This window comes from Arvicanthis niloticus, chromosome 3, assembly GCF_011762505.2.
Source record: "Arvicanthis niloticus isolate mArvNil1 chromosome 3, mArvNil1.pat.X, whole genome shotgun sequence".
Lineage (NCBI taxonomy): Eukaryota > Metazoa > Chordata > Mammalia > Rodentia > Muridae > Arvicanthis > Arvicanthis niloticus.
This window is the reverse complement of record NC_047660.1, coordinates 59,447,361-59,472,440: the sequence shown is the minus strand read 5'-3', so window position 1 is coordinate 59,472,440 and position 25,080 is coordinate 59,447,361. Positions and strand designations below refer to the sequence as shown.

At 43.9% G+C, this 25,080-nt stretch overlaps 1 protein-coding gene across 3 annotated transcripts in view; it reads right to left on the bottom strand.

Annotated features, from left to right (window-relative positions):
• Atp8a2 (ATPase phospholipid transporting 8A2) overlaps positions 1–25,080 on the bottom strand; it is a 480,046-nt gene that overhangs the window by 108,556 nt on the left and 346,410 nt on the right. For all 3 annotated transcript variants that reach the window (XM_076930916.1, XM_034499073.2, XM_076930917.1), the window contains exons 31-33: positions 13,155–13,216; positions 12,903–12,959; positions 11,138–11,245 (exon numbers count right to left, since the gene is read on the bottom strand). In XM_076930916.1, coding sequence (XP_076787031.1) covers positions 11,138–11,245; positions 12,903–12,959; positions 13,155–13,216 — 227 coding nt within the window. The remainder of the gene's footprint in view (positions 1–11,137; positions 11,246–12,902; positions 12,960–13,154; positions 13,217–25,080) is intronic.

The window sequence follows — 25,080 nt, the reverse complement described above, 5'->3', positions numbered from 1 at the left end:
GAAAGATTGAATTTATCATAAAACCTATTTCATCAGGGTCCCAGTAAAACGAACCACCTTTTTACCCAAACTACAAAGGCAGCAGATTCCTTTGCTGGGGAAGTTGGCCACTTCTGTTGGAAAGATTAAGTTCTGCTGAATAGTTCGGGACAGGGAAAGATAGGTGATCACTTTGTCCTTAACGGAAGCTCTGAGAAACAGAAAGGGTACCACACGGACCCATTTCCTCACTGCAGATTCTTACAGCAGATGTATAGGAGTGGACATAAACATGTTCTAGAGAGAACCTAAACCATGCAGCCAATGCTAAATGTATCTGGAATCCTCCAGCACCCAGAAAGGCCTCCCCGCAAGGATGATGGATCGGGAACTTCCCTTAGTGCCAGCAGTTTATTTGCTCAGATGGAAGGCCACTGTCTCCATCAGTGTGATGGGAGGGAGGGTGCTGTGTGCCTTTCCTGTCCCACTTCCTTTTTGGTTGTTCCTGGCCTGATAGCATCTTGAGGGAAAAAGACGCATGTTTTAATATGATGGGATATTTGGCCAGTTTATGAAAAGCAAGGTTGCCAAGAGGCATCTCTATGGATTAGCTGTTGGGTTTTCTTGCAGCAAAAATGAAGATTTATTTTCCAATTGCTTTAGACACAGACAGGTTATGAATTGTATACACTAGTTAAGTTTGACTTTCAGATTATCTGGTTATCTGCATCCCTCTGTATCATGGGCATCCCTGGCAGGGTCCCATGGGCCTCAGGTGTCTGTGTGTCTGTCTGTCTGTCTGTCTGTCTTTCTCTTTCTCTGTTACTTCCTTCTTATCACTTCCTTATTAATTTTGCAACAGGGTTTACTATGTAGCCCAGGCTGTCCTGAAATTTCTACCTCTCTCGCCTCAGTTTCCTGAGCTCTGGGATTATCATGTATTACCCCAGCTGACTCCCTCCAGCCTTTCTTAACTTGGTTCTCCATTTAGCCTTTTCATATATTATTTGGGCTGCAGTATACATAGTCTTTGTCTCCTTTTTCTGCTTCTTAGATGAAAGCCATTTTGGTAGGTTTGTTGATGTTGCCTACACTTACCGATTCTGACTGTGATGACTAATGAAGTCTTAGCCTGTTTAGGTGAAGCCCCCAAATCAGGCCAGCTGAGCATCTGGCTGTCCTTTTGTAACCCCTACTTGGTACCACCATGATGAAGAATTTCTCGTAAGAGAAATGCTGGCATGAGTTTCAGTTTTCAGATATGCTTTTGTGGAAACAAACCACACAGAATGTGGTATCCCAAGTCCAGGCTCAGCACTCACAGTAGCCACTGTCCTGGGTCGCAAATGAAAACTCGACTGCTTCTTCTTTGACACTCCCTGTAGACACACCCGTGTGCGGTGGAAGGGGTGTTGCCATATATGCTGTAGCAAGAGGCGGCACAGGCTGCTCCGATGACGGTGATGAGAAGGGGAGAGGCAGCTGAGGGTCTTAAGCAAGTATGATGGGGAGAGGATGGTGCAGAGCAGAGAGGAATATGAGAAGAAGAAGCTTTGCTTTGGGTGTTTAGGGCCCAAGGGAACAGAAAGCCATTTGCATGCATGATTGACATGAAATTACCCCAAATTATTTCAATTCACCCTATGGCTATTACCCCATAGCATTAGTCACTAGCACTACTTTTGATATAAACTATACAACAAATCATAAGATTATCAGGAATGGTGACAGGATGGGGGCTGCGATGGCTTATCTCCTCCTCTGGGTCATCACTGTCCTCTGTTTCTGGGGAGGCCATCTGTAAGGTCCTATATAAGGGACAGCAGTGATCTCTCTCTCTCTCTCTCTCTCTCTCTCTCTCTCTCTCTCTCTCTCTCTTTGACTAGTGAAAGCAAGTGGTTAAACTGTTAGCTTTTTCTCTACAACCCACTTAGCAAGTTGGTTGTTGTTTTCTCCTGCGACCTTCTAAGAGTGGCTTTTCACACTTTAGGTCTCTGCACACAATAGAAGCTCTGTTAGGAAGTCATTAGAAAAGAACTTTTCCCCTTTGTCAGCAGTTGCATAAGTAACGACCTTAATGAGTCCTTAACAAGCAGAACTACTTTCCTCCAGCAGCCTGGAGGCTTAGGGACTTAGAAAATGGCTCCCAAACTCATGTGATAAGGATTTCTGGTACAAACAGCTTGAGGAGGCTCTATTGTAAGGCAAAGCTGGAGCAGAGTGAAAGTTTGACCTAAAACTGAAACTTAAGTCACTTGCTATACAGAGCATTGGAGGTAGGGGAGGAGCAGAGGTGACAGCATGGGACTAGTGAGGGTTAACCGTACAGATGGAAAACGGAAGCACCATGGCTGCACAGCCGCAGCCATGGAAAACAGAGAGACACATATAGAGAACTCACAAACCATAGTTTCTCTTCAGACGTCGTGTCTCCTAGAAGTTTAAGACTCAAGAGTTTCAAGTTTTGTAAACTCATTTTTACTCTCTCAGGGGTGTGTGTGTGTGTGTGTCTGCTTGTATATGTGCCTTGCGTATATAGGTACATATGCATGCAGAATCCAAGGGTCAAATCTGCATTCTCAATTGCTCTCCACTTTCTACTGTGAGACATACAGCATCCCACCAAACCTGGTGTTCACTGATTCAGCTCGACTGTCTGGCCAGTGAGCTTCAGGGAGCTGCCTGTTTCTTCTTCCCAGTGTTGGGAATATAACCACTCATTGTTATACAGGATTTCTTTTCTTCTTCTGTGTGATCTGAGGACTGGACTCAGATCCTCATGCATATACAGCAAGCACTGTTACCAACTAAGCCATCTCCACAGCTAAAATTTATCTCAGAATTTTAAAGATTAAAAAGGTAGGCTTTGTTGGACATCTGGACTCAAAGAGTAACTTTTAAGAACAGCATTCCTAATTTAGGAAGTTACATAAGGGACACAGGGGAATAAAGAGTAATTACTTTTCTTAATAAAAAAAATAATCTTTTTTTTTTTTTTTTTTTTTTATAAAGTAGACTAAAACGGCATCTGGTAGATGGTAACTTACCAAGATAGCCCAAGCCAGAACTACATAAAATTAAATCACTTTCATGCTGGGAAACAGAATATTACTCTAATAAATTTATCTGAACATGGATTAGAGTAACTTTTTAAACAATGCTAAGTCCTTAAAAAAATTGTTAACTATAGTTGCATCTTGATTTTTGTTTTGTATTAAAAACAAAGCTGTCGCTGGCCACAGTGGCACACACTGGCCATCCTAGTACTTGGGAGAGTGGCATAAGAGGATTGTGAGCTGGTGGCCAGCCTGAGCTACATAGTGAGTAAGGCCTTTCCTCACAAAATCAAGGGTTGAATAGAGCCATATGTAGCTTGTGCAGGACCCTGACTACCATAAGCAGCATGGTAAAAACGTGAAACAACAACCAACCAACCCTTGAATCAAAATCTAGTTGGCAATATTATTTTTTAGATTCAAGCTCATGTCAGAGTTTTGAAATGTTATTTATGATCATTAACTTTATGTCACATGGAAGTCTTATAACACTCTAATGTAAGATGTGATTTTCTTTGAATAGTAAATTTAAGAGAGAGAGAGAGAGAGAGAGAGAGAGAGAGAGAGAGAGAGAGAGAGAAGAAAACCCCACAGGGCATGACTTTCTAAGGGACCATTTTAGACAAGCTAGCTGTCAGAACGACAGCTCACAAGAAGGCTCATGTTCTCTTTTGTTTCTAGAATTACTTTCCCCACATTCATCACAAAAGGGAAAAGTCCAGACTTATTCAGTTACGGGACACACTTTTTCATGGTCATTCTTTCTTTCCTTACCAGACCTGGTAAAGTTTCCCACCAAGCTCATCACTGGTACCGCTCCAGGTCTTTCCCCCACCTGCCCTTCTCCATCACACAAGCTCCCGGTCCTCCGCCTCTGCCCTTCCCACTCCTACATCTCCTTGTTCAATAATGTTCTTGACAATGGTGCCCACCGCTTTTCTCTCCTTTAATTAAGGTGTAGTGCCGGGAACAGAATTCCAAATGTTAGGTGCTTTCTTTTCTTGCCACATTAGTGAACCTGGAGCTAAGAATCCCACATCCCACTCAGCAGGGATGCCGGATCTACTTGCTGCTTTCAGGCTGCTCTGAGGCAGCCAGTCACCTGGAGCTCCCTGCCCCCTCATCCTCTGAGGAGCCATTCCCCAGGAAACTCACTTCACCCATGAAATCACCTCCTTGATTTACTGGAAGCCAGATGCTACTAAAGCCTGTGCCTGCCATTTTCTCTGCCCAAACCTCTTCCACAACTCCATACTTAAATTTATTACTTCAGCTATGCCAGGCCCTTGGATATAACTGAAATCTCGCCTATTTGAATCCTGTTCACTGAATTGGTCCATCACTAGCTTTGCGTTGGTGTTCAGACAAAAGCTTTCTGTTGTTGTTTACATAAACCAGCCACGTCCTGGCCATGGTCAATTAGTAGTTAATATCTCCATTTCGAGTCCCTTTTCTCATCTAACCTATCCTGGTCATGTTTTTGTGTATAGGTTTTTTAGCTTGGTGGTCTTTCTCAATAACCCCTGGTCCCTTAGACTCCCACCAGCTCCAAGAAGGGGAATTGAAGCATGGGCCACCTGATACCAAACAGGGCCATGTCCTCTGAAGCTGTGAGACAAGTAGGCCTCTTTGTGCAACATGAATACAACTGTCGCCTAAAACACATTTCCACATGCTATATGAAAGGAAAAATCCCAAACCACATAAATCTGACTCTGTGACCAGCGGGCATGAATATTACAAACAGACAAAATCACCATGTAACACACACTTTAATCTGCTGACAGCTATTTAAAAATTAACATGAATGAATGACAAATGGCAGGTACCGCCACAAAACTTCTAACGGAACAATCAAAGCCACCGGACTGCTAACACACAACACCCTTGCAAAAGACGGCAAAAATTAAATAAATTGCCTAAAGGGAGAGAACTGTGCATTGGGGGAGGTCCCCCAAATTTGGCACTTTCTATTACATCTTCCAAAAAAAAAAAAAGTCTGTTGTCTGAAACTTCACACCCTTGTGTTTAAGACTCTATCTCATTGTAGAGCAGGTCACTTTGGTAAAATGCAATGCAATGTAAGGAGGATTGACTGACGTTTAGCAGATACCTGCTTTATCATCATCCTTGCTGCTGTCTGCAGGAACAGAGGATGGTAGATCAGACTCTGAAGTCTAAGGGACTTGTGGGAATGCCCATGCCTACCCTGTCCGGCCACAGAGTTTCTAAGCCTCAGTCTCTCCAGACAGTTGCAGATTCATGAAGGAACTGTTTAACTCACTATGTATGTAATCACACACATACAGTGTATCTATGTGAATTGTATACAGTCACACCTCTACATATGCATGCTGTACATCTGTGCATTTAACCACAAGACGAAAAGGGTTTAGGAAAGTGTAGGCAGGGGCTGGGAAGATGGCTCATTTAGTCAAAGTGAAGAGACCCAAGGATGATCCCCAGAACCCAGGTAAAAGGAAAGATTGTGCATGGTGGTACTACATGGTACTACCAGTGTGAGGAGGCTGAGAGACAGGGGTAGGGTAGTAGGAGGGGTCCTGGAGCCAATCCACCAGAAAAGAGCAACCATGCTTTGTCTGACAATTAGTAATTGTGGATTGAGCACTACTTACTGTTACTCACATGTGTCTTCTCTCTAGTTTCTCTATTAATCTCCAGGTACACACTGTCTTTCTATATACCTTTGACTCCACACACCTAGCAAAAACGGAAGCTCAGAAGTACCACAAGCACAGATAATATAAACAATGTCTCAGGTTTCAGGTTAATTTAGTTCAGGTCCCACAGTCTCAAACAGAATCCATACTGAATAGGAAGCCAGTGGACATGGTTTCTTTACCACACCACTGCTAATGCTTCTGAAGTCCTGCTGAGAAGTAAGTAGGATGGGGATGAGCTTCCACCACTGCTGCTAGCAAGAACTGGAGGCATGTTCATAGGGTCTCCACACACACACACACACACACACACACACACACACACACCCCAAAATCACTCTCTACTTAGAGGAAGCAAAAGAAGGCAGAAGGGCTGGACATCCACCGTTCCTTCAAGGACATACTTCCAGTGACCTAAAAACCTGTGGCTGGTACCACAGGCTGGGAAACTGGGTATATGTTAGTATTTGAGGAACACTCAGAATTCAGGTCTACACCTGCATCCATACCATTCTGAAGAGAAGGTGAGTGGCTCTTGATAGATTTCCTGAGGCAGTAAACGACTCCTTGGAGCTTCTGAGCCAGTTCCTACTACAGGGGAGCTAAGCACTCCCTGTAGCCAGGGGAAGAAACAACTCCCAAAGGGTTGTGCTTCAAAGAAGTCACATACTGTGAAAACACCTTGGAAAGATGAAGGAGGGTGAATGACCTTCTACTGTACCAGGGGCATTAACCATTAATTGGAGGACAATGCCCACCTGGCAACCCTGGTCCTTGGAAGAGACCTTAGGATTGCAGCCGAGCAAGGTGATCTGCACACCTTCTCAGCTTACCTGTTGGAGCACACGCAACTTGCAAACAAGCTCAGTGTTTTCACATGGGCACTCCCAGACTGGAGTCAAATGGACAGTACAATCCAGGGAGACAACGTCTTGGGGAAGAAGAGCCACAGATCACTCTGACTCAATGACAGCAATTCAACATGCCTGCACCATCCCTCTCTCTGCTTGCACTCAGCCCAGCGGGTGCACACTCTATTCCCAAGTATGTTTGGAAAGCTCACAAATACTTCCATTCCCATATTTACGGGAGAAAAAAAAAAAAACCTGCTCCATTCCAGTAACTGGCAGGGGCCTGGTGTTTGGCACTGAAGTCAGAGTTAGCAGTTTGTAAGCTTTGAAGTGAGACGGCTTTCCCTCCTCTTTTATTAGCAATGAAATGAACTTTAAAGGGGGGAAAAAGTTGGTGAGGAGTATTTTTCCATGGCAAGCCACGTAATGTCTTTGATACAATTCCCTATTTAGAAACCTGAACTGCCTTGAGGCACCCACTGGGACTACCTGGTACATCTTACACAATTCCTGCCCATGAGAATTTGGTCAAATTTGGGTATTTTCAGTGGACTACCATCTTTTATGCATCTGGCAGGAGCTAAGACATTATAATGGGATATTTTTGAGCAGTGATTTTTAAACGTAGCCTGTACACCTAGAGACTTCTCTCTCTCTCTCTCTCTCTCTCTCTCTCTCTCTCTCTCTCCTTTTTCTCTGCATGTGTGTATATGCATAATTATATGTATATATTATCTTGAGGGACTGTCATTTTTAACGTCTGTTAACATAGATGAGTCTAATGCAAGCAGTCAACAGCCATTACTAAGAAAAATTCACTAAGAATTTCTAAAATTCCTTGGCCAAAAGCATTGGAGTTTTAAATTGTTATAATATTTCTGTGCAGGAAGATTCAAAGGTCATTTGTCCTCCCAGGAAAGGAGAACGTGAGTGTTCTTGACTTCCCATAGGCTATCTCCAGAGCGATAAGCATGGATGATCTTATTCTGACTTTGCTGATTAGGAAGTCACCGAAGGTCACGAGATGTGCCCAGAGTGAGGTGGCTCTGACTGGGGCAGGGTCTCTGTCTTCTGACTTCAGAGCAAAGGTTAAGTTTGGTGCCACCCTTCACACAGCCCTGAAGTTAGAAGCCCTGGGAACTGCTTAAAGAAAATTCTAACACAGTACCAACGTAGCTTTCCAGTTTCCCTGGAAGCCCCATGCCAGCAGGGAACTTTGGGTACATGGAGGTAAGCTAAGGAACTTAGCTGTGTTCTACTTTAGAGCATTTAAGCTGTGGAGAAATTTCCACTGCATAGTTTTGGTACCCTGGGAAAACCATCCTCACCGATCCTCCATAGCCCATGGTCATGCCATTCACCATGATAGACACAAGCCAAATTCTTAATTTACTACAAACTTAAGTGTGCATTGAAAAATGAAGAATTCCTTAAAAATCCTTGGAATGCTCTGCCTTTAGAAGAGTCCCCAGGTAGCTTCTTTGATTTCACAAATATTCACTGGGACTTCCTGGGTAGCTGCTGGGCTTTCACGGTGCAGGAGGGAAGATGAACCTCTGAGAGTGGGAAAGAGTTTTCATTCTATACCCTTCCTTCCCTCTGCCCGCAAGGGAAGACCTGCCTTCAACCCTGTGAGAAAAACTCCAAATGAAATAGACTAGACAAAGAAATACTTAATCACATTGGTGGGGAAAATCTTAGTAGAAACAATGTATCTTTTCAATGGCTGAAGATGTTATGAATAGACAGGCTACTTGCTGCTGCATCTGTCTCTGGCTCTGGGCTGGGGTGGGGGGAGGGATAACATTTGCCATTATTAGATACTACTTTAATTCTTAGAGCTTCAAAGAATTATGTTCATTTGCCAAAACCCCACTTTGTAGTCAACTACAAAGAATCATTTATGAAAATCACTGGAAGCATTCTTAAATTTTTTTTTGAGACAGGATTTCCCTGTGTAGTTCTGGTTGTCCTGGAACTCACTATGTAGAGCAGACTGGCCTTGAACTCAGATCCGCCTGTCTCTTCCTCTGGACTGTTGGATTAAAGGCATGTGCCTCCACCTCTTGGTGCATTCTCAAAATATTCATTTCTACAAACATCCTTTTCCTGGAATGTGCCTTACTCTTAGGAGTAGCTTGGGCATGCTTGCAATAGCTCCCATTGGGAGCCTTCCTCCTTTGGCCGGCCTGAATCCAGCGGCTATCTCTTTGGACACAGTTCCTCCTGTGACTGGAGAGAGCCCTTCTTAGGATTTCAGGATAGTCCGAGGTGTTGTTTCTATATGCATGATTGTTCAGCACTGTACCCAGTCTTTAATTCGTCCTTGGCACTTCTCAGGGAATCAAGAAAGTGCTGAGTCAGATAGCAGGTGAGATGCTGCCTCGGGACTTGGCATGAAAGTCATGCTTTGAACTCTTACACTCTTCCTCGTGTGGATCTTACCCTAGAAGTAGACTATAGATGCTAAACAGATCTTTGATAAAAACTCTATCAGTCTTATCACTTGACATCAAGGAGAAACCTTAGTCTTACCTAGTTGTTTCAAAATGACCCATTTGCTTCCTGCTGAAACCAACTGACAGAAAGGAAGAAAAAGTTTTCATACAAAAGTGCTGTGTGCTTTAATTGACTAGGAGGCTCTTCTTGACTCCTTGTTGGTGGGAACCGCTCATGGCAGGGATGGCCATGCATCACTTAATGAAGGGGACATCTGGGAAACGAATCCTACGGTGATTTCCTCATTTCCCATGGAGAGTATTTACACACACCGAGACGGCTATGATATGATGTCACTGGGCTATAGGATATCATGGGACTGTCCATAAATGTATGTTGTCATTTGTTGACTGAACTGTTGTCATCCAGCATATGGCACACACGACCTTTGGCCTTGCTCAGGGGAGCTGTGAGCACCCTAACAGCTCCACGATGAACTCAGCCCGTCTGTAGTTTGAAAGTCAGCCATGTTATGAGAATGAGGATTGGCAAATGGCCCAGTTCTCCACTTCAGAACTGTAGTTACTAAAGTGAGTGTATATAGAGTAGGGTTTGCTAGAGCAGTCAAGGAAAGGGGATATTAATGAAGGGACAGCTTTGTCTGTCAGTCAGGCCCCACCCACTCCATCTTGCCAGCTGCGGCTCTTCTCTAATTTAGACACTGTGTGCCGTTTGGTTCCTTTCCTTATAGAAACTAGAGATGCCGTGGAGGTCAGAGGTGGGGGAAGCATGTCCTGCAAGCCCACTGCTGCAGGGCAGGGCCAGCATGCTTCATTCTCACATTCAAGGAAGACCAGGGCACTCCGGAGTATTGGCTGACTTACTTACCAGGTAAAAGACAAGTGATAACAGCCCTGGGCTGTTTCATGAACCAAAGCTTTTGGACACGCATCTAGACTTAGGTAGAGCAGGGCTTTGTGTTCATTTCTGTAGAATAAGGCAGAGCCACTGGTCAGGACTGCCATACCCTGATCCCAAGTTAATCTCTTCCTAGCTCTGCTTCTGTTTCCAGCATCATACTGTAACTCAGGAAGCAGGACCAGCATGGGTGCCTACTCTAAGCATATATGCCCTATAACAGGTGTCTAGTGTTAGAGCCAATGACAATCTCACAGGTAATTGATCAAGATCTAGGATTCTACATGTTTGTTCGGATCCAGAGAGATGCCAAGGCAGAGCTGGAGAGTGGGTTTCTGGCTGTTTGGGAAGGAAACACAAAGCATAGGGAATGGACCTAAAGTGGTAACACAATGGTGCCTCAGTTTACAAAGAGGGATGAACCTAGTGAGTGAGGCTTCATAGAGTTTCTAAAGACTAGGGCTTGGGGCATCCTCCTGTGGGCTTCTCAGAGGATTCTGACTATGTGCGAGGCAGCATGGGTTTATGGGGTGGGCTCACACAGTCTCACTTAGGAACTAAGTTTGGTGCTTTAGGTCATACCTAATCCTTTCCTGCACACCTGATGTGATGGAGTTCTATGACCTAACTGGTCATTGTTAGTGGCTCAGTGTTAGACAATTGGACGTAATAATGTAAAAACAAAATATCAGAAACAATTCAAAGGATTGTAAGGGCTCTTATCTCAGAGTGTCGCTTGCTTGAAGAGACGAACAGAGAGAGACTCTGGCACACCAATTATCTGGTCACTAGAGTTATTGGGGTGATAGTTTACAAGTCACCAGTTATCAATTAAGCAATTAATTATATACTTACTACTGAACTTGTAAGCAACACAAACCTTGATCAAGACTGCTTCAAACCCACTCCTGTCTTCCAAGGGCCACAAACAGTGCTGTAGACAATCAGCACAGAGCTACAGATGCGTGGGCACACTCTAAGTCAGAGGACTTAGGGTGAAATCATTCATGGTATTTACATTTCTCACACCACTTCTGTGGACGAGACCACCTCTTCTAGCTGTTTTAACTGGTTCCTCTACTGCTAAGTTTTGATGCGAGCAGATTACAAAGCCTTTACTGAAGCTCCCCGTCACGTCACAAGACACAGAAAGCAGCTTCACTTGCATGTGCATGAACTCAATGGAGATACACACACGGCTCACAGTACTGACCTGCCCTTTCATGTCAGGAGCGATGGGGATGGTCGGCCAGATGGTTGAATAGACACCGAAGAACACTAACCAGATCAGCATGCTGCCCCACACCGCCAGGTGACTGAACTGTGGAGGAAATGAATGCTTAGACAGGGCCCTCTGCTGGCCTTGGAGAGGGGGTCCACTCCAGCCAAGATGTTGCCCATTCCCTCATCCCACATCCAAGCCCCTTTCTCGATAGGAAGAAATTCAGGATGCCCTAGTGACCGGAGAACTCTGTCTTGTTCCTTGTCTTAGAATTTTAATGATGAATTCAAATCATTGGTGGCTTAAACTAGCCTGAAGATTTCCAGCCCCAACCTTCTTCTAAAATCCATGTCCCAGCCACAATCCTCCCACCCCTGGGTTATCTCAAGTGTTTGCTTTATAAAACAAGGGTTCAGCCATCTCTGGGCAGACACATATAATATTTTTACATATCATGTAGAGACAACATCTGTCCTACTTATTGCAGAGATTATTTTAAAAACAACCTGGGACGGGTAGTACCTCTTTTAAAAACTTGAGATATTATATATATTTAATAGAGTTTCAAAAATCCACATACAAGTGTTTACATTTATAGGTACAGTGTGACATTCCAATACATGTGTGTAATGTATAATGATCAGATCAGGTAACTGGTCTACCCACATTTACAAAACATATCATCTCTCCATGTGGGGACCATTCAAAACTCTTCCAGTGTGCTGAAAGGTACAACTATTTCTCAGCATAGCCAGCCCACCTCCCGCAGAATATTAAAGTGACTCCTCCCACCCCAATGAATCCCGCACCCCTGGCTCACCCAGTGCTCCAGTAACCTAATTCTCTTCTTCACTCTTGTGAGATCAGATGGGTATCTTAAACCCCTTTACGTTGTTGGCCTTTCTCTTTTGTGCTCTTAATATAATCCGTGACTTTTCTCTTCACAACTTATGATCCAGCCCATCAGCAAGCTCTACCTATTGGGTTCTAGTTTTGAACATGCACTTCCGTATCCCAGCGCTCACAGCTTCCTGCAACATTCCAGGCTAAGGCGCTGTTCCCACCTCCTGGATTCACTGCCACCATCCTCAAACAGGTTCCAGGGCTCCATGCTGACCTTGCCACCCACCCCCTTTGCTTATCAGAACAGGAGGTGAATGAGCCACCATTACCCGGTGTCAGAGGGGTGCTGTGGAGGGTTGTTATCTTATCTCGGGAAGAACCACATAGGAAATAAGATGCTGATTAAGCAAACCTGGGCTAGCTACCTAAATTAATATCCTTTAATCATGAACAATAGTTTCACAGTGTGTTTTAAGTGTGAGGTTTTAGGAGGAATAAAATGACATAACTGTGTGTGCCCCAGTGCACCCTCTTTATCTGAGAACACAGATAAAGGATGAGAGACAACACAGAAACAGCAGAGAAAAGTCATATGTAAATACTACACTTCTTCATTTTTACATCTGCATTCTATCTCTCTCCTCCCTCCATTTCTCTCTCCTTCTCCCTTTCCTGCCTCCTTTTCTCCCAGCGTCCAGTCAACAGCTTTAAGTCATGGTAGGAGTCAAGCAAGTGAAGCAGTAAGCATGGCTGAATCCCAAATTGGCCTTTAGAAAGATCAAAAGCATTTTTTTTTTACTTGCAAATTTTGAAATAAGACAACTGTAGAATACTGTTCCCGCAAGGATTAAATAGAGGTCACTGCACACAACTATCTATAACAGTGAGAGAAATAATTCCAAAGAAAACTCACTTTTGTCCAAGCTGTTGTCTCCAAACCAGCTTTCAAACAAACTGTAACCACAACATACTGTGGGGAAAAAAAGAGAGAGAGAGAGAGGCGTTTGGTATGATGCAAGTATTCCTCCACCAGTCTGAACCTCAAGGAATCCACAGCCCATAAAGACATGGAGTAACTCGTGCTAATGTGGAAAGCACTGCATGTCTTGGGAGGTATAACCCACATGTGTGCCCTTTACCAATGGCTCAACGGTGCTAAACTTACCGTGTAAACAATATTTCCAACAAACAAATAGTCTGTGGCATGACCGCTGGTTATCGGAGTATCTGGAAAACAAAGAAGCCACTGTTAGCTTCTAGAAGGCTACAGTGCAATCTATTTTTTTTTGTTTTTGTTTTCATATGTTTTGTTTCATTTTTCATGTTTCATGTTTAAGAACATTAAAAAAAAACCCAATGATATTGTTTTTCATCTTATTTTTAAGCCAAATAAGTAAAACAAAATCAGATTTTCAAACAAAACAAATGCTTGATTTGTATTGAACTTATATTTTTCTAAAATTAAAATCTCTTTTTGTCTGGCTGGAAAGCCAGCACCGAAGGGCCGGTCTTAGCGACAGCAAACTCCTCAGCATTAGGACCTTCTTAGCCTTTCTCTTTTAATTTTTGCTACGCAGAGCTGTTACAGCATCAAAATTAGTGCAAAGTGACTAAATCTATTTGAGGAGATATTCATTATTCTCATTCTCATTTGAAACCGCATGAGCTTCTGGGAGCAAAAGCGACCCAGTGAGAGGTGTTTCAAAATATGACTAAGCTCTTAAAGTTCCATCTTCATGTTTCTTTCTTTGCACCGGTGGCTCCGTGAGGTCCCTAGCAGCCATGACGGCACAAAGACTCTGCTCCGTGAGACCCACCCACCCTGTGGAAATCTGACTCTGATCCGGAGAGTACAAAACTATTTTAAAGTCAGGGATGGTTTCCAGAGTAAGGGTCCCTCCTTTATACTCAGGTTTAGATCTAGGACCCATGAGCTGGGTTGTAGGGATTTCTGGCTTCATGTTTCCAGCACAACTGCTGCTATCCATGTGTATTTGGGCTAACTTACTCATCTAACTGTTAAAGACTTTGTTTATTTTCCTGTTAAAGGTGTGATGATCAGGTTGAGTCCTAGGTGGACTCTGGTAGTGGGTGGGTCTATGGATGCAGCTCTAGGGCATAGCTTTGTTCCTGTCCCTGAGAGGTCAGTCTGTGACAAGAGGAAGATGAAGCACAGTGGCACCTACAGCATGAAACCTCCATGGCTGCTATTGAGGGCCATGCCAGGGGACCTGAAAGAGATTCCACCACAGACATAAAAAGAAAGCTCTAGAGACTGGGGGATAGCGGTGAAGAGACGTGTGAAGATGTAGGAGAACCCAGTTTAAAGCAAACGAAGAGAAAGTTTAAAAGGGGAGGGGCAGCTAAATTAGTTTCAGTAAGACAACAAACTGCTGTGTGGGCTGTGCATGCCTCCTTTGAAAACCCAAAGTCTGAAGTGCTTCAAAATCCCATGCACACCTTTTAGATTTTGGATTAGGAATACTCAATGAGTGAAGTCTATGATAATATTCCACCGCTCCAAATCTCTGAGTTGGAAAATGCTTCCAGTCCCAAGGAGGAACATTCACCCTGTCTTTACAAACAGCCAGTCTAACCTGAGAGAGTCTACTTCCGGTACCTGGGTCTAAGGTTATTCTAACAGTAGACGCAGGACTTTAAAGATGGAGATTATTCAGGGATTATTTATTTGAGTCTAACAAGGATCATAGCCATCAGAGGGGTAAGCTCAATCTTTGGTGTACTCATATCTACTCTAGGCAAAAGATTATGGGAACTGCAAAAAGAAGGCCCCTGTCTTCGTGGAGTTTGAATGGCAAAGGTGCAACAGAACATACACAAATGAACAAACTGAGGTAGAGTCAGCCATGAAGAAATGTGAGGTAGGCTATCTCTGAATGCAGAGTGACCAGAGGTTGTTATTTTAGTTAAAGATAGGTGAACAGACTGAGAGGGGTTAGTTCATGACTATCAAAAGATGGCATCCTCGAAAGAGGATAGACTGCTAAGTATCCTAATGAAAACAGTGCTTGGTGCACTCAGAGTCCATCATGAAGACCAGTCTGGCTGGAGACTCACGGGAACAGGAAACAGCCAGAGGCCAACAGAAGCAGACTGTACCAAAGAGTCTACACTTCTGTGGTAACCATGAGGAAGACCTACTGGGAGATGCAGAGCCTTTGATGAGATAGTTTTGAATATTCTCACAGGAACAGTGCAGCTGACAGGTGAACAGAAACAGGGATATGACAGGAACAGTGGCCGTCTGGTAGGAAAGGCAGCCAACCATGCAGGTGGGTGATACCGATGACAGCAGAGCTGTACACCCACCGCGGCACCCTGGCTCCTTTCAGTTAACTGAAAAAAAAAAAAAAAAGGTTGGTTCAAAAAAGAAACCCCAGGGGCTGGAGAGATGGCTCAGTGGTTAAGAGCACTCACTGGCTGCTTTTCCAGAGGTCCCAAATTCAATTCCCAGCACCCACATGATGGCTCACAACCATCGGTAATGTAATCAGATGCCCTCTTCTGGCATGCAGGTATATATGCAGATAGGAACAGAAACATTAAATAAACAAATAAATCTTTAAAAAAAAAAAAAAGAAAGAAAGAAAAGAAAAAAAAATCCCAGAGGGAAAAAGAGAGTATAATACTGCTTAATGAGTTAAAAGTTGGAGGCAATGAAACATTGCAGACAGCCAGAACAGCCCTGTGTAGTAAGTGATTAAAACCACTGAGTTGATTTCTTTTATCTTTAGACATATTATCACAATATAAAATTAACAAAGCATGAGCATAGAGCCCCCAAAATGTAACCTTTAGAATAAATGAGAGTGGTCTAACTCTCCAGCTTCAGATTTAGTATCTCAAGAAAAGCGAACAGAGGCATGGTGGCAACTGGAGGACTGACTGGACTTGAACAACACTAGAGACTTTTACACTTCAGATAATACCATCAGCAAAGCAGGGAAGAAACAAAAGAATGGAGAGAAGCTTGTGTCTAGGGCACATGAAGGATCCAAGAATATAAAACTTCTCCATATAAAAATGGACAAAGGACCTTAGCAGACATATTTAGTAGAGAAGATGCACGAATGGATAACAGGGGTTCAGAGAAACCCAACATAATCGGGCATGAAGGAAATAATCTCAAAGCCACTTGAAGAATCAGTTCACACCCACTCAGAGAGAGGGCATAGACCTGTAGCCGTTCTCACACGGCTGGAAGCGGAATAAGCTGTGCAGACATTCTGGGAAACTATTGGCACTTCCTAAAAAAAAGGGACTGTACACATTTATTACATGACCCAGTGATTCCCAAGAAAAATGAAAATGCGAGTGAAACACAAAAGCGTATACATGGGTGCGCATAGCAGTATCATTCACAAGTGCCCACGAAGCCCAAAACAATGAGGACCATTATTCATTATCCACAGTAGCCTATTCATAACGCAGATGTCCATCAGCTGCTGAGTGAGCAAATAAATGTCCATCACTCGGTGAGCGGCGCATCAATATAATAGAGTATTATTCAAAAATAACAAGGGATGAAGTACGGGGACATGTCACAACATGGATGGACTTATGGGAAGTGAAAAAGGTTAGGCTCAAAAAGCCTTATGCTGTATGCTTCTGTTTATATAAGATGTCCAGAGTAGGCGGATCTACACAGACATGGTACAAAGCAGTAGTTTCAGGAGCCAAGAGGGCTTAGGGGGCGGGGGATGAGGTGAGTGACAGCTTTTGGGGGTGATGAAACATTTGAAAGTTAATGATGATGTGGTGTTTGTGTAACCGGAATTGAATCTTTAAATGGGTGAAGGCAGTGATACAATGATATAATTATATACAGTGATAAAATGATGATCAAGCTGCTATGAAGATTTGGTCCCTTAGTCACACTAGACACATGTCACATGCTCAGTGGCTGTGTGGCTAGTGGCTGGTATACTGGGCAGCACACACATACACCATCTCCACTTTCCTGAAGTCCAACCAACTGTACAGGACCAGAATGGTCATGTCAGAGGACAGAAGCTGGCAAAAAGTCCCAAGGAGAGCCTCCTTGCCAGCGAGAACATGTGCGATGGAAACAGACTTTGGTGGAAATACACTGTGGCTTAATTCTACAGCTCCGTCTCAGTTCTTAACTCCTGTATGGTGAGACCCCAACAGTGGTATGAAGCTAGCTGGGCTGACACCCTCTACCTACGGCACTGGCTACAAGGATCTTTGGTGCTGGATGGGGAGTTTCATACTTCACTACACGGGACCACTGACTCAGGATGAAGAATAACAGCCTGGTCTTTCAGCACAGGCTGTGGGAGAGGCACATAAGGACCTGCAGCAGGGTTTCAGTTCACAACAGGAATGGCTAACATGAAGCATGACTGTATACAGGAGAGGGAATTTGGAATATGAGGCAAAGAATTAACTTAGCGGGCAAATCCTGGTCATGAGAGTTAGGAGACTCTGGTGTGTCTGGCTCTCTTATGCCAGTTCTAGACAGAGAATCTTTTTTTGGATTTGAGGCTTGGTCCTACAAACCTCAATTTTGATATGGAAGCTTCATGCCAGAGATGGAGGATGAAGAAGATGTGGCAACAATGATTGACTAAAAAGATCCCTAAAGTCTCCCTTTGGGTAGGAAGTCTAAGATGCTGTTAGCTGCTAAATCATCCCCATGCATTTGATGGCAGGGATGAGTATCTCAACCCCTCATCTTCCACCAGGTCCAGGATGGATTGTCCGTCTACCCATCCTGTGTATTCACAAGCAAAGGGCAGATATTTTAAGATGAGCAGTGTTCTCCAGCCTGGACATTCCTTCCATACTAAGCTCTGGGGAATCTACAAACATTTCTGGTCAGGAGGGAGAGCTAGATGCAGTAGAAGACTAAGCAGGACATCAAAGCTTGCAGTGATGGTCTGACAACCTTTGTTGTCAGCACAATCCTGAATGCTGGGGCCACTGACCTACACTACCACATCTTGCCTGGCAACTGTTTTGCCTCCTTTATCTGTGGTGCTGGTGACAGAACTCAGGGCCTCACATGTATTAGGTAAGTGCTTCCCACTGAGTCATATCCACAGTCATTGTTTTGCTTTTGTTTTGAGAGAGGATACTGCTGCCGTCTCGCCATCAAGCTTATAACCATCTTGTCTCGGACTCACCACTGTCCGAATCACAAGTGTGCAAGCCACATTCAACTCTGAATCTCCTTCAGTACCAGTATTTCCAACATGGGCTGATTCACAGACTAAACGAGATTTAAAAGTTGCAAAGTGTCTTTCTAGTACTGAGATCTTAGAATATATTCCACATTTTATGCATACATATAAAATAAACAGGGAGAAATGATCTGAGAGGAAGGACGACTGAACTGAGAGATAGGGAGAGCTGATATGAGAAAAGAGGGAGGGAGAACTAACTTGAGAGAGGATGGAAGACTAACCAGAGGGTTGGGAGAGGGCTCACCAGAGAGATCGGAGGAGGACTGACCAGAGAGAGCAGAGGAGGATTAACCTGGAAGAAGGACTGACCTGATAGACAAAGACTGACCTGGGAGAGGGAGGAGGGCTGACCAGAGAGAGGGGAAGAGACTGACCTTAGAGGAGGAAAGACTTCCCTGATAGATAGAGGAGGACCAACCTGAAGAGGAGGGAGGACTAATCTGTGAAAAAGAAGGCATTCACTATCTTCTCCTAAAGCTGACTGGATGATTTCCATGGGATGAATTAAAAAAATCAACTTCTATGTGTTTGGGTTGATACCGTTGAGTCACATTTAAAATGATCTGTAGCTGTACATGACAGACCCACCGCCATGATGGTGCTTAGGCTGTACACAGGGAGGAAGGGAGGAGAGCTGTCCTGGAGAGCCCGCCACTCGATAAGACATGGATAGTCTGAGGTGTTGAGAGGAGCAGAACACAAGCAGCTTGGGAGTCTGTTGTTCCAGACACACGTTGTTTGCGATCTCTACATTGGATTCAGGGAACCAACATAATGTAGGCTTCGACAGGTGAGGTCCTGGAGGCATAGTCGCCACAGCAGAATTTTGTGGACAACTGGGACAAAGTCACATGGCCTCTGTATTTAGTAGTAATGGTCCCCCAAATCTATGCAAAATTTCTTTGAAGACAGTTGTGGGAAAAGCCACGAGTTATGAGAAAAGTATGTCTCATTTTCTGAACAGACAGAAGGCTCAGTGAACTTCTTTAGAATATTCCAAAGGGCGAGGCTGATGGTATTTCACAAAGACACAGTTGTAATTAAATGTTCATTAAAAACACCGCATCATTACCCAGCCAAACCACAGCGGATATTCAGGAGTGGCTCTGACAAATGGCGAAATGTCATAGCACAATGCTGTGTGGCTAAAGAAGATACGATGTGGTAATCGTAAAACCAGATGTGAGATGCATATGTGGATTTCTGATGGAGCAAGAACCCAGGGACAGCTGAAGTGACAGCCACCAGGAATCTTGTCCTGCAGAGGGGAGGAGTCAGAAACACTGGTCTCTTCTCTTACCATAAGAACATTTGCCAAGAAATTTTGGTTGAAATGGATGCCAAGTCCCTGCTGCCTTCTCTTCCCTCTGCTTGGCAACTTCCAACAGAACAATTTCAGAGCAGAGCAGACTCCAGACTCTCAGCCTAGCCACCAGCCCCTGGGTAAGCCTCTGAGCCTCTTCAGATTCCAGAGGCTCAGAGGGGCTACAGACAGCTTGATACTCCCAGGATTATATCCAGAGCAGAAATACTGTCCAGGATCCAGATAACTGGATTTACAAATAAACTTTCAGAAGGGAACCTGTGGACATGGCTCCACCATCTCTGTCACTAGGACCATCATTTCTGCTTCCAACTACATATTCCTAAAGAGGACATTCATTTTCTTCCCCTTCTTTGTAAAGAGTGGTATGAAATGTTGGAAGTACTCTCTAAAAAGAAGGGTTTATACAAGTGTTAGCGATTATAATTACATTCACAACGGCGCTGGATTCAGTTCCTGGTTACATAAGCCTTCAGGTTTTCCTCTTGTTCCTGCCATTTCAGCTGGATGAAGTTAAGGACACAGAGCTCAAATTTCACTATCTTTTCCCCCCCTTGTGTTTACTAAAAATAGACCTAAAAGGGAAGTAAAAATGAAAGACAGCAAACTTGATGGTGACACCAAATATCAGCGTTTCTTATCTCTGGGTGTACAGGTGATGGACATTCCCCAGCATCTGGTACCTGGATGGAGCCCCAATGAAATCTCGCCAATCAGTTATGAACAGAAGTGAGAGATCCCTTCAGGAACAAACAACCCTTATGATCCCTCTCTGCTAGTGTGGAAGGGGTGTGTGTGTGTGTGTGTGTGTACTCAGGGGAGCCTCTGATATGGATCCTGTCGACTGTTGGCGCCCAGTGCAGTATAGCATACAGACATACAAATCACTGCCCTGCAGGAAGGTTCTCACACTTGGAGATCCCCACGTGGGACAGCAAAGTCCCTGGCCCCAAATCCACTTCCTTAGTTCATGTTGCCAGTCGTCTCTAAGCACAAGATGTCTCTGGAAAGCTGTCCTTCTGTTAAAGAAAACCACAGCTAGCCATATCAGCAAATGACAGTTGAGATCAAAGCCTGGATGATAGCCTCTATTTGCCTAGGAAAGACTTGCGCTCAGGATGAATAGGTAGAGGTCTTATGTGCGGCCCTCACGCAGATGAAAGCACGTGGCTGTCACCTATATTCTGAGATGATCTTGGCTGACTGTTCCCCTCCTTCTTCAATTTTTTATAATCAGAGTCTCCAAAAGATCACGTAGCTGTTTCCATGTCTGCAATAGACTCAACAACAACAACAACAACAACAACAACAACAACAACAAACCTAACCAGAACAAATATTTTAAAAGAGACTTTTTCTTCTGGGAAATATATTCCCTTTCCCCCATTTCTTCCCTTATAAATGTCATCAAGGAAAATCTGAAAAAAATTCAAATCAAAATTAATTTTATGTTCTTTTGCCAATAACCACATTCCACTTCAAGGAGGGCTGCTCAACTGCATTGGCTAGAAATGCCAGGGGAAGTCTGGGAGCAGCCAACAAGGCCCTGGTGCCGGCCATGATCTTATCCTACAGTCATTTTCAGATCAAAGGGTGGGGGCTTTAGGTAAACCATGTTGGGAGATTGATGGCGGGACAGTTGAGAGAAATCTGACTTAATGATTTGTTTGAGAGGAAAACTTTATTTTGAAACTTGGAATGAATCATCACAAACTTCATCAACAAGACTGGCTGCTTTGAAAGTCTATCCAAAACCATGCAAAAATAAGCAAAGGAAAAATCCTTGGAAACACTGTAGAAAATGAATGACCTGCCCACACCTTCCCAAGACTATTTCCTCCCTAGATCACGTTGCCTTGGCAACAATGAACAGGGCTGATAAGTGGTGCCTGAGTCTTTTGCCACCAATGATTGGGAGAGGATTTTAGGATAAAACTCGCTGATATTTGTGACATAGTCCACGTAGTAGCATATAAACATGCAAAGCCACTCTAGAGACCTTAGTCCTTGTCAAGCAAAGGTTCTCAGGACTATGAGTAGGACTGAGGCTGAGAAATGACTTCTGGAAGTAGCCAAGGAACAAGGGTTCAAAGGCCCCTGTGCTAGAAGGAGTGCTTAGCTTTGGAAATCACCCTGCCTTGTTTCAATTGCTGCTCTGCTCCTGTGCTCTTGGAGACAGAGTGGTTGTATCTTAAGTTTGTTTGTTTTTAAAGTTTTGTTGTTATCACCCTTATCAGTTCTACTACTCTTATTATCTTAAATATGTATATATATATATTTGTATGGTTATTATGTATATATGTGTATATCTGTATGGTTTTGCATATGGGGAGTGCAGGTGCCCAGGAAGTCAGCATATCAGAGGTCCTAGAGCTGGAGTTACAGGTGAAGGAAGGAAGGAAAAAAGGAGGAAGAAGGAGAGGGAGGAAAAAATGTTCACTTGTATTTAGAACATTATATTACTTTCTGGATTTTTTTTTACCATTGACATACTACCAAATAAAATGAAGCAACAGACAGAGACAGACAGACAGACAGACAGACAGACAGACAGAGACAGACAGACAGACACTACACCAGCAATTCATGCTCTTACCAAATTCTGTGTTTCTCTATAATAAAGTCTTAACTTGGTCAGTCGAAATCTTATGGCATAACTCTCCTACCCCCAGCCCTTTTTTAGCAAGAATGTGTCTCCTTGCATGTTGGTGACATGAGTCCCACTTCTGCTTCTTTACCTTACCCCCAACCTCCAATCCAGCACCATCCTTCCCTTTTTATGCTGCAGTCACCTTGTAGCCCAGCCTTCCACACAGGATGCTGGACATGTGCAGGCATGGTTTCATTTACAAGAACATAAGGCTTAAGAAGGGGAGTGGGGGAGATACTGTCCACTGGCACTGCCAAGATGGCACAGACTGTGACAATCAACACAAGCTCACTCCTCGCAGTCTAAGATCATTCCTGGCAGCTGCTGAGAATGGAAGGAGCTCCTTCCCCACAGAGGACTCTTCCTCCCATACTCACACACTGGAGGAACACGTTCCCTGGTCTCTTTGACAAGAGTACAACATTCATGAAGCTCTACACTCATGACCTCACCACCGCAGAGGCCCCACTTCCTACATGATCTTGAGGGTAGGATTTCCATTCAGAGATTTCTGGGAGTTACAAACAACTCATCTCCCCACTTAGGTTCTTCTGATATTACTACATAACTGAAATCTACTCATAGTCACAGTTAAGCCTAAGTATGGCCCCCTTTAAAGGTAGAATAACTCACATGCCATGAATCCTTGAGCTTTGTGCTCAGTGAGGCTCTATGTACTCGATGGTTATTTTCTACCATGTTCTAGCATTTTCCATGTTCGAACCTTAACTCCCCTCACTAGAGTATAAATTCAAAAGGTGAGACCCTCAGCCTATATTGTACATTTACCTTTCTTTTGTAAAATTACCTCTAGTATTTATTTTGAGCGTATGTGGAGTGTGTACTACAGCATGTAGAGGTCAAAGGGAAAACGATGGGAGTCAGTTTTCTCCTGCCATGTGGGTTCATGGGCCTGAACTCAGGTTATCAGGCTTGGCGGCAAGCACCTTTTTCTGCTGGGCCATCTTGCTGGCCCCTACATTTATCTTGTACCCGTGGAATTTAGCACAGTTCCTGAGTCATGAAATCATGAATGCATATGGTCTTCTTCCTGCATCCAACTAAGTAGGAAACTTTACAAGCAAGTTCAAAAACAGTCATTCAAGTTGTTAGAGAAATCAGATCAAGAGGAACAAAAATGGCCTCTATGCCAATATACCTAATATCTGTCATTTATTTCCCCCAACACTTCAGCTTATAGGCTGTTCTCAACACTGCTAACAGAAAACTCTTGTGCTAAAAATTCACCAAATGACACTGATGATGAGGATGGCATGATGACAGTTGGGACCCCCCCCCCCCCCGTGTCCTGTTATTTGTCAACAGTGAGGTTGAGAAGAAGAGATGAGGGAGGCAAAACCTAACTTTAAATGTCAGTGACATCTGCAAAAAACGGATACATGTCAACTTTTAAGCATGGGCCACATTTGTGGAATGAATGTTTTGGATGCTAGAATCTAGGCAAACTGTAGTAATGCCACCACCACCTGTCCTCCAAAGCTGAATCAGGAGAGAGCCACCCTGTAGTGCCTGACTGACCGACCACCTGGAACTGGGCAAGCCGACTCTTCTACAGCTGCCTCTGCATGACACAAGCCTGACTTGCAAACACCAGCTGCCAAGTGGCTCTTATGCTCCAAAGCATGCCACTCTGTCACTAGTCCACCCCGCAATGAGGATGGCTGCTCTTGCCACTCACGTGCCATTGCTTCAGAAACAAAACCACAGCGCATGCTCTCTTCTCTTTAACTCTTTCTTAAAGAACCATCAAAAAGCTTAGAAAGGAAAAAAAATACAAAATATATGATAGTTTCTCCCATAGCCAGGATCCATGGGTTGAGGAATCAAGGGGTGGAAAAGGGAATAGTTCCTCTCACTATCACTTCTAGTGACACACGGGGAAAGTTTTTGCTTCCTGTCCCCACAATCCTAAATTCTGCTGGCCTAGAAGTTTTGGTTCCAGAGGGTAAAGTGCTTCTGCCAGGAGCCACAACAAACATTACGTTCAACTGGGAGCTCAGACTTCCTCCTGGTCATTTTGGGCTTCCAATGTCCTTAAACCAACAGGCTAAGAAAGGAATGACAGTGTTAGGAGGGTGATAGATCCAGATTACCATGGGGAAATTAGATTGCTTCTCCACAATGGAGGAAGAAGGATTATGTCTGGATCGCAGGAGATCCATTAAGGTGTCTCTTAGTACCACCATGTCCTGTGATTAAAGCCAATGGGAAACTACAACAGCCTAATCCAAGCAGAATGACAAAGACCACAGACCCCTCAGGAATGAAGGTATGGGTTACTCCTCCAGAGAAAGAGTCAATCAAAGCCTAGAGTGCTACAGAGGGCAGAGCTGGAGAAGTTATGAAAGCCCTTTGGAGGAGCCCAGTAGATCATGTGTGGATCCAAGATATTGGAACAAGAAGTGGAGAAGCTGAAGTTGACTTGGAGTCCCCATGATGTTAAAGATGTCAGAGTCATGGGATACCTGCTAAGGAAAGCTGCTAACAGGGAGTGGAACCAGCCCAGGAGAAAGAACTTTGTCATAATCAACAAAGATGAAAAAGGAGTGGGCATCTGACTTTAACATCAGATATAGAGATGCAGAATTTGGAGTTTGCCCGTCTTGTTTCCTGTCTTGCTTTGGGGACTACAGTTAAGTGATTGGATGAATCTCAGGAAGGACTTTGAACTTTTAAATTTTAACATTGCTGAGACTGCTATAGACTATTCAGACTTTGAAAATTGGACTAAATGTATTTTTCATTATGCTATGTTTAGTTAGGTATGCCCCCCAGACTCATGTGTTTGAATAAGCCTATGGGGGCCAAGGAGTAGAATGTGATAGTTTTTATATCTTGGCCCAGGGAGTTTTTATATGTGGCCTTG